This window comes from Haliotis rufescens, unplaced genomic scaffold (genome assembly GCF_023055435.1).
Source record: "Haliotis rufescens isolate VD_foot unplaced genomic scaffold, xgHalRufe1.0.p SCAF_7, whole genome shotgun sequence".
Taxonomy (NCBI): domain Eukaryota; kingdom Metazoa; phylum Mollusca; class Gastropoda; order Lepetellida; family Haliotidae; genus Haliotis; species Haliotis rufescens.
In genome coordinates, this window is record NW_025964361.1 from 29,405,864 (window position 1) to 29,424,393 (window position 18,530).

The following is an 18,530-nucleotide window of genomic DNA, read 5'->3' on the forward strand; positions in this document are numbered from 1 at the left end:
GCTAAAGAATGAACAAGTTGATGCATTAAATGTTTTTGTTTTTGTATATGTACTAAAACTCTAAAATAAATAGTCATTTGTCCGGATTATTATCAAACCAATCAAGTTTCTGTTCTGTGGAACTGTCAACCTTACGCCTATTGGATTAATGGTGCATCAAAGGGACCAATCAACAGTCGTTTTGATCAAAACAAACATGGCTGCGCCCATAAGCTATTTGTAAACGGGGCATGTCCTCATTCTTGAGGTCACAAGACCACAATCAGCTGTTCCTGAAGACAATTGAAACTAGCGTGTAAGTAGGACTACTGTTGCTAAACTTTAACTTGATACTTATTATTGACAAAAGCATGTTCAAACTTATGGCCCATGGCCAGTTGAATGACATCGTTACCGACTTATTTGTGTTGAGTTTGAGAGAAAAAAAAGAAACGTTTTACGTCTTTTACAGATCGGAATTTATGATCGATACTGAGACTTGTCAGCCATGTTATGTCGTATATCAAACACACAATCACTATGTACAAGTTGTTTTTCAAGTATTCCTTTCAACCACCATATGGAATTATTAAAACAAAGTTACTAGGAAAATGCACCCTTTTATATAGTTAATAATACTTGAGACTCAACAAGAGAGACTAAACTAAGCGATACATATACTCAGGTAATGTTAAAAAATATATGAAAAATTAATTAATAAAATTATTTCCTAACTTTCTTAATTAATACAAAAGGTGATTACAACTACGTGCACATCCTGGTTCGTTGGGTTTACACCAATTATCTTTTTGACTTTTGACTATGTGTCAACATGCTCTTGAAAATGTCATTTCAATGACACAGGAGCGGAGTAGGCCTATGTTATTGTGTACATGTTGAATAATTGTACATGCATCATGTATGTCTACTTTAAAATGTGTAACTATAATGCACCAGAGGAGAATAGTGATTGAACATGCTAAAACTAATAATTCCCATAAACTTACTTTAATTATTGAATGCCATCTTTTGGGTCTGTATTGTTTATTTGTAAACGTGGTTAACAACATTTTCTGTATATATGTGATCAAATGACACACAACATGTACCTCTTGTGAGAAAAGACTAAAATTATGAAATTAGTGATAAATGTGTTTATGCCCCTTTGCTGGGCAGACCCTCCTATCTATTTAAATGAAGAGAAGCATTATCGGAATTAATGTAAGCAATATCATGTGTATGGCTACCAAGTGCAAAGGAATAGTTTCCAATGCTATATAAATGCAGTAACTATCATCATAACAGCAGTTATCATTGGATACACCACAGAGCCACTAGTGGAACTGACAGCATCGGCAACCAAACATATATTGGTTAAATTCCGCCTTTTCACCAAACTACAAAACTGTTGCCACAGCACGCAAAACATGACTGACAGTAGCGGGGACAGGAAACAGAGGAGTGTTTTAACTAAAGCTTGTTTCCAGAGAATGTACCGTATTCGACGTAATAAGCGCCCCGCTCTAAAAAGCGCCCACGGTGATATTTGCTAATATATTGGCCAGTACACAATCCCAATTAGCACCCCTTCTGATTGGTCAATGTACACAAGAATTATTTATTCGTGTATAATACGCACTCGTGTGCTATATGTACCCTTAATTATGGGCAATTAAATTCTGGAAAAATATATCTGTCGTATATAAACATTTCAGGCTGTCAGCATAAACCATGATATGTATCTTTCAATTCTGTTTTTTTCCATCAAAATAATATTCTAATAAGAGCCCCCTATTTATTACGTCGAATACGGTAATTCTTATTAAGAAGTTAATGCACATTGAACATAAATTATGATTCCCCTTTGATACAGATTATTCAATTTCAGCAAAAATGTATTTTGTATTCATTATAGGTGTATTTTCATGGGTGTTGAATGGAACACTTATCATTTATAGAGCTAGATAAATTACTTCACCCATAATTTCATTCACTGTTTAGTGTTTACATCTTAGAGCTAGATCTAGTATTTGTCCAAAAATTGTTAATATAACAGGACTAATAAAAAGTCTGTCAGTCAATGTCAACAGTAAGGAATTCACCTGTTTTGTTTTTTGTTTAACGCCGCACTCAGCAATATTCCAGCTATATGACGGCGGTCTGTAAATAGTCGCGTCTGGACCAGACAATCCAGTGATTGATAATATGAGCATCGATCCACGCAATTGGGATTGATGACATGCATCAACCAAGTCAGCGAGCCTGACCACCAGATCCCGTTAGTCGCCTCGTACGACAACCATAGTCGGAATTCATCTGTGGCTGATTGGTACTGAAACAATAATATTAATTCTTATGTCTTTTATTTACATATTCCATTACCAGATCCTGATGTGTGTGTTTTGGCTACCACACAGTTGCCAAGTTGCTGGGGCGTGGTGGGAGAATGGGCGAGGCGTCTCCCCCATGTTCGGAGACCATACCTGACTACTAATACAAGAAAACATGTTTTCCACTTCAGATAACAAATTCTGATGCATATGGCCGACACTAGTTGCTCAATGCCATGGATTTTATGCTTTATAGCCAACACTTCGAGTCAGAATCCGGAAAAAGTGTTGTCAGTTAACTACGATCTGCTTTTGGTGGATACACTGCATTTGGCCAAGTTTCCATAGCAGCTGTGCGCGCATCCTCTGGCACGACCGATGTCAAATCCGAAAACCAATACGCCTTCATTTTAAACCCATTCAACACTTTTTATTCAAACAGATAGGAGGGCCTGCTGGGCATGTGTAGCATGTGTAGGAAGTTGATTGGAATTGAATTTAAGGGCAAAGTTTTACACTGTCACTGTTACACCCCCCCCCCCCCCCCCCCTTAAATGAAGATATTGTCAGGATGTGCTACGGTATATGCCTTTATATTTATTTTCAGCAGAATTGAGAAGTATGCCCTCCAAGTCTTCCCATGGGTTGCTGTATCAGTACAGGAACTGCAGACTTCTGAGGAACCACACCATTTACAAGGATGATTTGTGGGTCCGAGATGGGAAGATTGTGAACCCGGAGATTCTCTTCTTTGAGGAAAAATCCTATGCTGACGTTCAGATTGACTGTAATGGGGCTATCATCTGTGCAGGGTTCATCGAGACACAAATCAATGGTGTGTGTCAGGTTGTTTTTGTCTTCATTTCATTCATGAGAATCGTTTATTTATTGTTCTTTCAGTAATGTTCAGCTTGTACACTTTTCATTGTCTGTGTTGTCCAGTTGTCACGTGAGAAAAAAGATTGTTTTGTAGTGTCCATCCCCATCAAGTGACGTAATTCTGTTTTTATAAAAAAATGCTTACCATATTTCCTCTATTTGACATTCAAGTGTCTATCAATTTCCACAGCAAGTACCATCTTTTAACATCCTTTGCTATGACACGGCCAGGGATCAAACCTTCCACTCTCTGGGTAGACGCTAGACCAAGACAGTCACCGTGAAGATGGTATCAGAAATAACACCCTACTTTGATACCAGTCCCAGTGTATCATTATCACTTGTCTGTGTTATACAGGTGCATTTGGTGTTGACTTCTCTCAAGTCCCTGGTGAAGGAACCATAGAAGAAGGTGTACTCAAAGTAGCCAAAGGCCTTCTGGCTCACGGAGTGACTTCATTTTGCCCCACAGTGATTACCTCCCCTCCAAGTACATACCACAAGGTAGCTGTCACTGTTTTCTGAACTTCAGTTTTAGTGGGTTTTTTTTCTGCAAATAGTAAGAATAAAAGGAATTTACTATACATGCTACGGTAAAAGACATCCTGCAATGACTAGGGTTTTGGTTAGTTGGTTTGTTGTTTAACGCCGCACCCAGCAATATTCCAGCTATATGATGGCGGTCTGTAAATAATCGAGTCTGGACCAGACAATCCAGTGATTGATATCATGAGCATCGATCAACGCAATTGGGATCGATGACATGCATCAACCAAGTCAGCAAGCCTGACCACCCGATCCCTTTAGTCGCCTTTTACGACAACCATTGTCGCCTTTTATGGCAAGCATGGGTTGCTGAAGACCTATTCTACCGCGTAATCTTCACGGGTCAGGGTATTTTAGTGTTTGGTGGCGTGGATGTACCTGTTTACATTGTTAGTTTGAGAACCAGCTCCCTTTTGTTTGATTATGAACATTGTATCTTGACGATTTGACTGTAAGACTATGATTCTCAGTGACACAGTTTCATAGATTGATACCAGCTGACATCCTTACCTGAAGTGTACTGTTACCGTGGTTACAGAACTATCATTACACACTATGATACAGCGCAGTTGCCATGATGATATATTTCACATCCTCCTCGTGCGATTATTTTGGCTACTGAACATAGTTTTCTAATAAAAAAACACGGAAGATTTTGTCAAGATTGATAAAATGCTTTTGCACTTTTGTCAGGTCTATGGTAATCTATAGCTACATGATTCTGTTGCTGTCTACAGATTCTACCCCACATCAAGAAGTGCCCTGGCAGCAAAGCAGGAGCTGGGGTTTTAGGTGAGTTTACCAGCTGAAGCTTTTGGATGCAAAAAAACTATATTTTGATGCCTTATATTTGAACAGTAATATCTAATGTCTACCAGGGGTGGAATTAATGTGTATTGGCATGCACTCGAAGACCTTGGTAATATGTAACAGACAGGTTCCCGACAGTAATTATGTTGCATCATCTTTCTGATGTATAGACATGGACATTTTTGTTATGGATATATTTCTGGCCTCACTTTGATTTGATGCCATATGTTGATCTTTGTGGAGGGGTTGTGGTTGGCCCAGTGGCCCAAGATGCCTCAAGTAGCTGTTCAGGGTTGCATCCCTTAGCAGTGCCAGGATCTACCGGCTACAAATTCAAATCCTGGATTTACCATGATCTTTGGTTTGTCAACACATCTGTGAGTGAGTGAGTTGGGTTTAATGCCGCTTTTAACAGTATTCCAGTTATATCGCGGCGTGTCAGCTTAATGTGGGAGGAAAGCCCGAAGTGATGCAGGTCTAAGACGTTTACCACTTCGGTGAAACCCACGAGCACGGGTATGGTGCTGACAAACCTAGAAACATAATCGGGGCAAACCGGAAATCGAACCCACAATCACAGGTTTCTGGCATGCCTAAGGGACGCAACTCTGCACAGCGATTCACGGCGCCTTAGATGACTGGGCCACTCGTGCCCCCAAACACATCTGTGACTTCACACTCGGAAATGTCTCATGAGTCATGCTGTGCAATGCCCCAAATACTGCTGAAAGTGACATTAAATTAAAAACAACTCACTCTTCTGGGGAGGGACCTGTAGCTTACACTAATGGGTTCAATTTCATGGATGCCCTGGGCACCATAGAGATGAATCTCAGTGGGTTTGTCATTCTAACTCTTCCATGGTCTAGTTTATTATTTTACTTGTTTATTATCTTACTTGTTTATTATCTTACTTGTTAATTATCTTACTTGTTTATTATCTTACTTGTTTATTATCTTACTTGTCCATGTGTTGAGGTTCCCATGTGGAGGGGCCGTTCATCAGTCAAGAGAAGAAAGGAGCTCACCCTTCTGAACATATCCGCAACTTTGACGACGGATTCAAAGATGTCGTGGAAACATATGGCTCAATTAGTGATGTTGCCATAGTTACATTGGCGCCAGAGCTGAACAATTCTAAAACAGTGATAGAGGAGTTCATCAAAAGAGGTGTTGTAGTCAGCCTAGGTAAATATGCGCTATTGATTTTTATTAGCATGATTAGGGTGCTCGGTTGTATTTATGATTAGGTTATGATTCTAAGGGGAGGTGGGGGCACGGGTGGCCTAGTCGTCTAAGGCGCCGCGATTCGCTGTGCAGAGTTGCGTCCCTTGGGCACGCCAGAAGCCTATGATTGTGGGTTCAAATCCCGGTTCGCCCCGATTATGTTTCTAGGTTTGTCAGCAGCATACCCGTGCTTGTGGGTTTCACAGAAGTGAGACCTGCATCACTTCAGGCTTCCTCCCACATCAAGCTGACGCGCCGTGATATAAGTGGAATATTGTTAAAAGCGGCGTTAAACCCAACTCACTCACTCACTCACTCACTCACTCACTCACTCACTCACTCACTCTAAGGGGAGGTGAATTGGAAGTAAGTGAATATTGTTTTACGCTGCAGACTGCAATATTTCAGGACTTTGTAATGGCAGCCTGGCAACAATTAAGTCTAAGCCAGGTAAACCATGGTAGAAATACAAACAACAAGTTACAGTGCTACCATGGTTACCATGCAATCCCCATTTTTATCCACCCTTACAACAGTCTTGGGGTACTGAGGACATCCCCCTACTGAGGTTGCTATGGTTACAAGATTTGAGATTGAATATCCCCCGATAGATCTAAGTGCGGTCAGTACCAACTGTGTTTGACCAGTAGTATATAATTGTGACCAGAATATCTGATGCTGTTGGCTCCTGGAACCCCATAAAAAGTAAACAAGGGATATACATTTAGTTCTATGGATATACAACTTTATTACAATGACTGTGACGTTTGGTGTAGATACTAACACCATTATCATCACTTGCTTGATAACGGTGTTAGTAATTACAACCAAAGGTGGCAGTCATTGTAATAAGGAAGATGCAGATATAACCATGATAACCAACTTCTAAATGCCACTTAAAGTATTTTGTAACTAGTGTAAGGACAATACACTGATGCATCAGTGGATTGCGTTTTCTTTCCTCTTGAAACAAGTATCAATCACAGAGTACAAAATATCAATTTTTAACTTAAATGTTAGCTTTAATAACTCTTACACTAAACACTAATTAGAAGTTACCAGTGGAAATATAAATATTTTCATCTGTTGTGCCCAATCTCATTAAAATCAGATCTTAGTTCTCGCTACCGCTAAACAAAGATCTGAGGACATCCCATGACGGGTCACATCAGACTGACCTTGCGCGAATTTTGATCGACCAATGGAATGACCAATCAGAAGGCAGCTTTCTCGTGCTTTACGGCACTAATTTCAAATTGGCGACTATGCTTCGAAACATATTGTGACTAATTCTCAATTACAAATTTGAAACCTGAACAAGAGAACATTCTGGAATGGCTAATAGATCAAACCCGTAACTATCGTTCGGAATATCCCGTGTTAATGTTTTCGAGGTTGTATGATTAGAAATAACATTCCGACTGTCACTTTCATTATCTGGTAAGTGACGCTCTGATTGGTCGGATGAAAGGTTGTTCTGACGTGACCCCTAACGGGATGTCTTCAGATCTTTGTGTAGCGGTAGCGAGAACTAAGGTCTGATTTTAATGAGATTGCTGTTGTGCCATACTAAATGTAAATGTGCCAAATGTAAATCATCAGTGTGCCAGGTATTCTGCCATCCTGTATAAGAATATGATGGCTTATGGACCAAAGATAGAGCACATCAGGTATCTGCCCAGACACAACACCTCTTTGTATGAATGTCGGAGGTTACCTCCACAACAGGTCACGTCTGAACATTCTGATCAGCCAATCAGTGTCAATGCTTCTAAATTCTCGGTACAAGTTAGTGAAGCATTCAGACAGGCATGTCTGATTTCTGTATCTAGAAAATGGATACAATCAGGGTGATGCAAATTCAAAAATATACAGCTGTGCATTGCTGGCCGTAAAAGGCGACTATGCTTGTTGTAAGAGGCGACTAACAGGATCGGGTGGTCGGGGTCACTGACTGTTTTGCAATATCCTCATACACTGAAACGTCCCTTGTCATCAATTGAACCAACTGGATTCAGAGTATTTCACACATATGAAGCTGTCAACGCTCTCTTCTTTCTTCAGTTGAAAAAGCTCGGAAGCTGTGAGATATAATCATGGTAGTTAGAGAAAGGTTTAATGGTGTGTGTGTGTGTGTCTGTTAGTGTGTGTGTCTGTGTGTGTGTCTCTGTCTGTGTGTGTGTGTCTCTGTCTGTGTGTGTGTGTGTGGTTGGATGTGTGTCTGTGTGGGTGTAGGTGGGTGGGTCTGTGTGTGGATGGGTCTCTCTGTGTGTGTGTGTGTGTGTGTGTGTGTGTGTGTGTGTGTGTGTGTGTGTGTGTGTGTGTGTAGGTGTAGGTGTAGGTGTAGGTGTGGGGTGTGTGTGTGTGTGTGTAATGCTTTTTATTCAGCACTTAGCATGGTTAGGGTTTGGAATTAGGACAGCTCTTTTCACTGTAATCAGCGGGTCTGACCGGTGGTTTCAGCAACTGCCTAGAAACACCTGCCTATCTGTGTCAGTTCTTCTATATCATATGTTTGAGTTCGCTTCATGACTTGGGTTGTGTGGACCCTAACTTCCTCAAAATCCTTGATCCATCACTATGTTCTAACAGAATGTGAGTAGCTGGTGATGTGTCAGTGATTGCCCATCAGGATACTTGACCTGTGTCTGCAGGTCACTCACAGGGCAATCTGGTGCAGGGCGAGGAAGCTGTGAGGCAGGGAGCTGGTTACATCACCCATCTTTTCAATGCCATGCTGCCGGTAAGTTGCCATGGTTACATCACCCATCTCTTCAATGCCATGCTGCCAGTAAGTTGCCATGGTTACATCACCCATCTCTTCAATGCCATGTTGCCGGTAAGTTGCCATGGTTACATCACCCATCTCTTCAATGCCATGCTGCCGGTTAAGTTGCCATGGTTACATCACCCATCTCTTCAATGCCATGCTGCCGGTAAGTTGCCATGGTTACATCACCCATCTCTTCAATGCCATGCTGCCGGTAAGTTGCCATGGTTACATCATTCATCTCTTCCGCATCATGCTGCCAGTAAGTTACCATGGTTATGTCACTCATCTGTACCACATCATGCACCATGTTTTCTGTGTTTACATTTTCTGTCAGTTTTATTCAGTGTCCAACATGTAGCCAAATTGAACCATTAAAAACTGGATCAGAATTATATCCCTCAAATTCTTCTAATCAATTTGGAGTACCGTCATTGTATTTTTACTTGCCCTCAGCATAATTTGGTAGTCTTGGGCTAGTGGACGAGTGTTAGGTTGTAACACTATATGTCACTATCAACCAATGGGCCACTGTTTGATGGGTTATGTTTGATACACTGGTTGATATTACCCACAGTTCCACCACCGTGACCCTCACCTTGTGGGTCTCCTTGCCAGCGAGAGGCTACCCAAGGAGAGGACGATATATTACGGCCTCATCTCTGACGGCATCCATACTCATCCTGCGGCGCTCCGTATAGCGCACAGAGTACATCCTCAAGGTCAGTAGCTCCACCCTCAAGGTCAGTAGCTCCACTTTCAAGGTCAGTAGCCCTGCCCTCAAAGTCACTAGCTCCACCCTCAAAGTCACTAGCTCCACCCTCAAACTCAGTAGCTCCACCTTCAAAGTCAGTAGCTCCACCCTTAAGGTCAGTAGCTCCACCCTCAAAGTCAATAGCTCCACCTTTTAGGTCAGTAGCTCCACCTTCAAGGTCAGTAGCTCCACCCTCAAAGTCAGTAGCTCCACCTTCAAAGTCAGTTGCTCCACCCTCAAGGTCAGTAGCTCCACCTTCAAAGTCAGTTGCTCCACCTTCAAGGTCAGTAGCTCCACCCTCAAACTCAGTAGCTCCACCTTCAAAGTCAGTAGCTCCACCCTTAAGGTCAGTAGCTCCACCCTCAAAGTCAATAGCTCCACCTTTTAGGTCAGTAGCTCCACCTTCAAGGTCAGTAGCTCCACCCTCAAAGTCAGTAGCTCCACCTTCAAAGTCAGTTGCTCCACCCTCAAGGTCAGTAGCTCCACCTTCAAAGTCAGTAGATCCACCTTCAAAGTCAGTAGATATCCCTGTAGTACTTATGTTGTACAGGGTCATGTGATATACTTGTGTTGTACAGGGTCATGTGATATCCCTATTGTACTTGTGTTGTACAGGGTCATGTGATATCCCTGTTGTACTTGTGTTGTACAGGGTCATGTGATATCCCTATTGTACTTGTGTTGTACAGGGTCATGTGATAACCCTGTTGTACTTGTGTTGTACAGGGTCATGTGATAACCCTGTTGTACTTGTGTTTTCCAGGGTTAGTGCTGGTGACTGATGCAATCCAGGCGATGGGTCTTCCGGAGGGCTTCTACGTCTTCGGGGAGCAGGAGATTGAAATCAAGGGAAAGAGAGCAGTGTTGGCTGGGACTGATACACTGTGTGGAAGGTGAGGGAGGGAGGGAGGGAGGGAGCAAACAGTGCTACATCCATGTCCCGGGTCTCATCATATTGGGGGTAGGGGCTGTGCTGAGCATGCTGAGTGAACTTCTCTTAATACCATAGTCAGCAGTATTTCTGCTCTACGACTATGACTCTGCTCTAGTCAGCAGTACTTCTGCTCTACGATTATGACTCTGCTCTAGTCAGCAGTATTTCTGCTCTACAACTACGACTCTGCTCTAGTCAGCAGTATTTCTGCTCTACAACTACGACTCTGCTCTAGTCAGCAGTATTTCTTCTCTACGATTAAGACTCTGCTCTAGTCAGCAGTATTTCTGCTCTACGATTAAGACTCTGCTCTAGTCAGCAGTATTTCTGCTCTACGATTAAGACTCTGCTCTAGTTAGCATTCTGCTCTATGACTACGACTCTGCTCTAGTCAGTAGTACTTCTGCTCTACAACTCTGACTCTGCTCTAGTCAGCAGTATTTCTGCTCTACGACTACGACTCTACTCTAGTCAGCAGTATTTCTGCTCTACGACTACGACTCTACTCTAGTCAGTAGTATTTCTGCTCTACAACTCTGACTCTGCTCCAGTCAGCAGTATTTCTGCTCTACGACTACGACTCTACTCTAGTCAGCAGTATTTCTGCTCTACAACTCTGACTCTGCTCTAGTCAGCAGTATTTCTGCTCTACGACTACGACTCTGCTCTAGTCAGTAGTATTTCTGCTCTATGACTACGACTCTGCTCTAGTCAGTAGTATTTCTGCTCTACAACTACGACTCTGCTCAAGTCAGCAGTATTTCTGCTCTACGACTACGACTCTGCTCTAGTCAGCAGTACTTCTGCTCTACAACTCTGACTCTGCTCTAGTCAGCGGTATTTCTGCTCTACAACTACGACTCTGCTCTAGTCAGCAGTATTTCTGCTCTACGATTAAGACTCTGCTCTAGTCAGCAGTACTTCTGCTCTACGACTACGACTCTGCTCTAGTCAGCAGTACTTCTGCTCTATGTTTAAGTCTCTGCTCTAGTCAGCAGTACTTCTGCTGTACAACTCTGACTCTGCTCTAGTCAGTAGTATTTCTGCTCTACGACTACGACTCTACTCTAGTCAGTAGTATTTCTGCTCTACAACTCTGACTCTGCTCCAGTCAGCAGTATTTCTGCTCTACGACTACGACTCTACTCTAGTCAGCAGTATTTCTGCTCTACAACTCTGACTCTGCTCTAGTCAGCAGTATTTCTGCTCTACGACTACGACTCTGCTCTAGTCAGTAGTATTTCTGCTCTATGACTACGACTCTGCTCTAGTCAGTAGTATTTCTGCTCTACAACTACGACTCTGCTCAAGTCAGCAGTATTTCTGCTCTACGACTACGACTCTGCTCTAGTCAGCAGTACTTCTGCTCTACAACTCTGACTCTGCTCTAGTCAGCGGTATTTCTGCTCTACAACTACGACTCTGCTCTAGTCAGCAGTATTTCTGCTCTACGATTAAGACTCTGCTCTAGTCAGCAGTACTTCTGCTCTACGACTACGACTCTGCTCTAGTCAGCAGTACTTCTGCTCTATGTTTAAGTCTCTGCTCTAGTCAGCAGTACTTCTGCTGTACGTTTAAGACTCTGCTCTAGTCAGCAGTATTTCTGCTTGTATTATTGGGGCCTATAAAAAAAGGAGTATGAAACCAGGGGTTGATAGCATGAGCAACAATGCATGTCAGAGACTGACACACAACCAGTTAATCCAGGAAGATCCGGGTTAGAATTGGTCTTCAGCAACCCATGCTTGTCTTCAGAGGCGACTATGCTTGTAAGAGGCCACTAACGGGATCGGGTGGTCAGGCTTGTTGACGTGGTTGATTCATGTCATTGTATCCCATTTGCGTAGATCGATGCTCATGATGTCAATCTCTGGATTGTCTGGTCCAGACTTGATTATTTACAAACGCCGTCATGTAACTGGAATATTGCTGAGTGGGGCGTTAAACAACAAACAAACAAAATCAACTAGTCAGGTCACACAATGCAGCCATCCAATCCTCACTCTTACGACTAGCATGGGGTGCTAAGAGTAAGATGGTGTTCTCTGTTAAGACTTCCACGATGCCAGAGGGGCCCCATTGCTTTATGTGTTTCACCAGATTTCAGAGTTCAATGTTGGTTCGTGTTTTTCATTTCAGTATTTCCACCCTGGATAACTGTGTGAGACACTTCGCCAAATCTACAAGTAAGTCAGTGAAAGATCAAGTTAAATGTTTCACCTGATATTTTACAGTCATGGACTTTTATCATTTTTTAGTGATTTAATATAACTCACATCTTCACAGTGTGTGTCTTCGTATTTTGTTTAAATGACGGGCAGTCGGGTAGCCTAGTGGTTAAAGTGTTCGCTCGCCACGCCGAAGACCCGGGTTCAATTCCCCACATGGGTACAATGTGTAAAGCCAATTTCTGGTGTCCCCCGCAGTGATATTGCTGGAATATTGCTAACAGTGGCATAAACCATACTCACTCACTCATTTGTTCAAATGAGTGGTATTTTGACTAAAATTTCTTTTACTGAGTTATTTTTCCTGGGTAATTGAGATATGAGTAGAGGAATTGGTAACTAAAATGATAATGATGGGGATGATGATTGTGTCCCCAGATTGTGGCCAGGTCCTGGCTCTGGAAGCTGCCTCTCTCCACCCTGCGAAGATGATGGGGATTACAGCACAGAAAGGCACGCTTGAGTTCGACACGGACGCTGACTTTATTCTCATCAACGACAACCTTGAACCCTTGGCCACGTACGTTGCAGGAGAACTGGTGTGGGAGAGCCCTGCTGCACCGTCCCGGGTCGTCTGCAAAGTCAAGGAATGACCTTGTCAAGCCACTGGATTATAGCATTCATATTTCTCCACACTTGTATTTCGCAGAAATGTGTTGACATTTGAAAATTGGCCTCCATATCTTATCTCTGGTGATGTGAGACATCTTATGGCAAGGTTTTTTCCATTTTGGGGGCAAGATTGATGCAAGAAGGAACATTATTTTACATGTGTGAACACTGTGAAAAAAAGAGGAAGCAGGTAAATCTATGGTATTAGGTGCGTGTTCACTTGAAGTCTGTCAGATGTCTGTCTTTGTGTGACATGCTTGATGAAAGTTGTTTATATCTTTATATTGCCCTTTGTGTTTGGATGGTGTAATTCATATCATGTAGTCAATATATTGCAGAAAGTGCTTTTCAGTTCAATTACATGGTATACAGATTTGATGTCAAAACCCTTTTGTCATGTGGTTTTCTCAAGACCCTTTTGTCATGTTGTTTTCCAAAAACCCTTTTGTCATGTTGTTTTCTCAAAACCCTTTTGTCATGTTGTTTTCCAAAAATCCTTTTGTCATGTGGTTTTCCCAAAACCCTTTGTCATGTGGTTTTCCCAAAACCCTTTTGTCATGTGGTTTATCCAAAACCTTTTTGTCATGGGGTTTTCCCAAAACCCTTTAGTCATGGGGTTTTCCCAAAACCCTTTTGTCATGTGGTTTTCCCAAAACCCTTTTGTCATGTCGTTTTCCCAAAACCCTTTGTCATGTGGATTTCCCAAAACCTTTTTGTCATGGGGTTTTCCCAAAACCCTTTAGTCCTGGGGTTTTCCCAAAACCCTTTTGTCCTGGGGTTTTCCCAAAACCCTTTTGTCATGTGGTTTTCCCAAAACCCTTTTGTCATGTTGTTTTCCCAAAACCCTTTTGTCATGGGGTTTTCCCAAAACCCTTTGTCATATGGTTTTCTCAAAACCCTTTTGTCGTGTGGTATTCTCAAAACCCCTTTGTCATGTGGCTTTCCCAAAACCCTTTTGTCATGAGGTTTTCTCAAGACCCTTTTGTCATGTGGTTTTATGAATTGGATTGTGTGTCAGGACAATATTTTCACTGCAGGAAGAGAATAGTCTTCTCAAGATGCTACATTTATTCCACATTTATCAACATGTAAACAAGACATGCCTAAGTATGACACAGATGATATATGAGTGCCTATTGGCACCAGAAATACTCCACAGTTCTATATATCTTTTCATGCTCAATTACTTTTCAGATTTATACAATTTTATCTATAACATGTTCTTGATAATGTTTGTGCATCATTTCTAAGGTAAAATGTTGTACTTAACAGTAATCATAATCATAATAATCATAATTATTTGGTAAACCTTTGTGAACATAGTGCAAACTGACATATAACCATTAATTATTAGGGTGCAAAATTAATGTTAATGCAACAATTAAATTAATTACAACAAAAATATTAAATTAAAACTTTGTAGTAAAACAACCCAGCTTATGTCAATATCACAAATATTGTGTATGTCCCCAATGACTTTAAGGCAATGGATCCCTTTTGTATGAAGGTATGTAGTGTAGCATTTAAGCAAGCCGGAAGGTCGTATCTATGTACCCGGGTACCCATGCAGAGTAGTGATAGAGAATCGTAGGATCCTGGTGTCCAATCACAGAGGGGCAGTTGGGTAGCCTAGGGGTTAAAGCGTTCGCTCGTCAAGCCAAAGACCCGGGTTCGATTCCTGACATGGGTACAATGTGTGAAGCCCATTTCTGGTGTCCCCCGCCGTGATATTGCTGGAATATTGCTAAAAGTGGCGTAAAACCATACTCACTCACTCACTCACTCACTCACTCCCTCGCTCGATAACTCACTCACTCACTCACTCCATCACTCACTCACTCCATCACTCCAATCCAATCCCAGAAGCCCAAAAACTATGACCAACTTTACCGGCTCCACCCATGTGCTTATGGATTTCCCTGAAGTGGTAAACATCTGAGACCTGCATCACTTTCCTTCAACTTAAAGGCCTTTTCACTTAGCCATATTAAACAGAGTTATTATCAGTGTACAGATACTTGAAGGGCTCGACTTGTTTCTCTGGAACTTCCATGTTAGCTATTCTAGATATCATATGGTATAGGGATTGTGATGATGCGTTGAGGTGAGGTGAAATGGGTTTCAATACTGCATTAAAGTTTATTACACCTATGTAGCACGTGTGTGGTTACTAGTACTACTCCAGATCGATTTATACGCGTATCTAAATACATTATGTCCAGGGCTACAGTCAAACTATTCCCAATCGGACATTGGGTACCTGGGTAGGGTCGCGTAATAGGTGGGCGGGTACCCGGGTAGTAAATTTGGACTTGTCCCAGCCCTACTGAGATCCCATGCCACACTTTAACACTGATACAGTATACTGACTCCGAGGCTGCCAGTCCTTGTTTTAGCCCCTAATGCCGACTGTCAGGATGCATTGTTTGAAATAAGCTGTTATCTGTTTTATATATTTTAGTTCAATGCACACCACCAGCCAAACAATTAACATTCAATATGTGTGAATATGTTGTGCCAAAAGTCTAGATTTTGTTCTTTTTATTATTTATAAATACTATTTTCTCTTTGACTTGGGAATATTTTCCATCCAATTTGTACCAAATATAATTATGTTCAGTTTCTACACTGATCTGATTATAAATGTGGAAATGTTTATGATATTTCATCCAATCTCATTAAAATCAGATCTTAGTTCTTGCTACCGCTAAACAAAGATCTGAGGACATCCCATTACAGGTCACGTCAGACCAACCTTTCGCGATCTTTGACCGACCAATGGAATGACTAACAAGAAGTCGACAATAGCCAATCAGAAGGCAACTTAATCGACTTTTATGGCACGAGTTTCAAACCTCAGACTGTCAAAATAGATGGTCTATATTGTATGAATACAGTCATAAAGCCCATAATAGTCGTTCGGAATACACTGTGTTTTTGTTTTTTTGAGGTTGCACTATCAAAAGTCACATTCCAACTGTCACATTCATGATCTGATAAGCGATGCTCTGATTGGTCAGTTGAAAGGTCTTTCTGACATGACCTGCAGTGGGATGTCCTCAGATCTTTGTTTAGCGGTAGTGAAAACTAAGATCTGATTTTAATGAGATTGTATTTCATCTCAAGTTTCAAATTATGCGTTGTTATTTAGAATTATTTTCCTTAACAGGTCTGTCCTAAACAAACTGATGATCTTAATGCTATATAGATAAAGCATGTGTCCAGATTGCTACCTCAGACTGTCAAAATGTTTATTGTTTAACTTACTTCATTTGGTTCAGAAATCTGTGTATCAGAACATTGCTTAGACATTCTTGGCATAATAGTAACTTGATTCAATTCATATTTTAAGAATATGAATTATTTCTAATACTGGTTGTTTTGTGTTAAAATTATATTTGAAGGTGATGATTATTTTTTGCATCACTTTAAAGTTTGATTATATATAATTCTCTATTTGATAACTTATGTTGATTTATTTGATAAATTGCCAAAGGTTGTTACAAACAGATGTGACCCTTGAAGATCTGGGTCAGAATAGGTCTTCAGCAACCCATGCTTGCTGACTAACAGGATCGGGTGGTCAGGCTCGCTGACTTGGTTGATGCATGTCATCGATCCCAATTGCGTGGATCAATGCTTATGATGTCAATCACTGGATTGTCTGGTCCAGACTCAATTATTTACAGACCGCCATCATATAGCTGGAATATTGCTGAGTGCGGCATAAAACAACAATCAACTACAAACAGATGTATGTATTATCATCTTTTCAGAATTCAGATTTATATCATTCCTAAGTAACCTGTCGTCCCGATAAACAAGTATGCAAATTGTTTGAATAAGATATTATCAACATGAAAGTGAATTCCATCCCCCTCTCTATCACAGAATCTTGGTGGGTTCACTTACACCCTGGGTGCATTCCCCTGCACCCTGGGTGGATTCACTTGCATTCCAGGTGCATTCACCAACACTTATTTCATGTTCCCATGTGTGTTTAGCTTTAAGAAGTTCTGCAATATTAATTTATTCATTGATTTGAACATATTGATTTACATATGGTATTTTATATCTTTCATGCATATAATTGTTGTTGTAGTTTGACCATGTTCACATTCATCATGCTTCCGCCCTGTCAGCAACAAACTGTTTGTAGCCAGCTGCTTTTGTGCGCGTTCTTGCCATGCCTAGTTTTCAATGATATTGAAACATTAGTTTCGTTTCAAAGCACAAATATGTTCTGTACAATCTGTGGTGTTGGAAAACAATAATTAGACCAATTGTCGCTAATGCCTTTATTGAATGACCTTGAAACATGTGAACACTCTCCACACTTTGACCCGGGGGAACGGGTGGCCCAGTCGTCTAAGGTGCCCCGATTCGCGTCCCTTGGGCTTGCCAGAAACCTATGATTGTGGGTTCGAATCCCAGTTCGCCCCGATTGTGTTTCTGGGTTTGTCAGCACCATACCCGTGCTCGTGGGATTCGCCAATGTGGTACACGTCTGAGACTGTATCACTTCAGGCTTTCCTCCCACATACAGCTGATACGCCGCAATATAATTGTAATACTGTTAAAAGTGGCGTTAAACCCAACTCACTCACTCACTCACTTTGATCCACTTCAGTTCCAGGTCACTTTGTTTCCTGCTCATCACCCTTGTCCCATGAGGCTCGGTCTAAGGGACCACAATGTGTTGTGCAATTTGAGTTACATCCCTTAGCTGCGCCTGGATCATGGTCATGAATCCCAGGTTGGTCTGTCAGGACAAAATCAGTGCTTTCAGTTTAGAACAGTTTTTGGCAGAAGTGGTAAACATTGTTTACCTGTGTCACTAATGACATTCTTTGCACAGGAAACTGACACACTATGATAGAGCTTATATACGGTTCAAAATAGTGCTAGGCCCATGTCACAGGTGCTTCCTTGTTTTGTCCAAGCAATGGTCAAAACACAAACAGCCATGTTGATACGAGTTATGCCCCTCACCTGTCCTCCAGCAGTGTCTGTACAAAGAGGAGATATGATAAGGTCTCTGTAGCAAATAAGTACTTTTTAGGCAGTGTTTCAGTCATGAAAAAATAATTTAAAGTTTTGTTGATTTTGAGAATGCTGAATGTAGAATGTGTTATTTTTTCATGACAAAGAGTATATTTTCAAGTTATTCTGTCAATTATATATGGAATTTTAGAATGATATCTGTGTTGTTTTGTTTGAGTTTTGTTATTTTAGCAACTAAATGCAGACCATCTGACCAACTTCCTACTTGGTAGGATTGAAAATATATTTCTCATGATTATATAGGAGTTTGTTTTCTCCACCAAATAAAGTGTCATATGATCTGTTCATACTGTTTCCTGAATCCACAGCATATATTGTTAATTGTGAATCTCTAATGATTTTCATCATGGCATGTTTTCTATATTCTGGTCAGAGGATTAAAATCTGTATGGGGAAA

General features: G+C 41.2%; 1 protein-coding gene across 2 annotated transcripts; it reads left to right on the plus strand.

Moving 5' to 3' along the window:
- Positions 1 to 188: 188 nt before the first annotated feature.
- LOC124148114 (N-acetylglucosamine-6-phosphate deacetylase-like) lies at positions 189 to 18,530 on the plus strand. 2 transcript variants are annotated; one of them, XM_046519055.2, is made up of 10 exons: positions 189 to 295; positions 2,917 to 3,144; positions 3,547 to 3,692; positions 4,472 to 4,526; positions 5,523 to 5,732; positions 8,426 to 8,514; positions 9,119 to 9,263; positions 10,059 to 10,188; positions 12,369 to 12,415; positions 12,836 to 18,530. In XM_046519055.2, the coding sequence occupies exons 2-10, from the start codon at positions 2,931 to 2,933 to the stop codon at positions 13,048 to 13,050; spliced, it is 1,251 nt and encodes a 416-aa protein (XP_046375011.2). In that variant the 5' UTR covers positions 189 to 295; positions 2,917 to 2,930; the 3' UTR covers positions 13,051 to 18,530. The 2 variants fall into 2 exon arrangements, with proteins under 2 accessions (XP_046375011.2, XP_046375010.2); XM_046519054.2 differs by having other exon boundaries at positions 2,920 to 3,144.

What these genes read in the sequence shown, in the direction of transcription:
- LOC124148114 (XM_046519055.2), top strand. Translation starts at nt 2,931, where the DNA reads ATGCCCTCCAAGTCTTCCCATGGGTTGCTGTATCAGTACAGGAACTGC. An exon ending in CTCCAAGTACATACCACAAG is followed by an intron (nt 3,693 to 4,471) that starts GTAGCTGTCACT and finishes TGCTGTCTACAG; the next exon opens with ATTCTACCCCACATCAAGAA. An exon ending in AGGTGTTGTAGTCAGCCTAG is followed by an intron (nt 5,733 to 8,425) that starts GTAAATATGCGC and finishes CTGTGTCTGCAG; the next exon opens with GTCACTCACAGGGCAATCTG.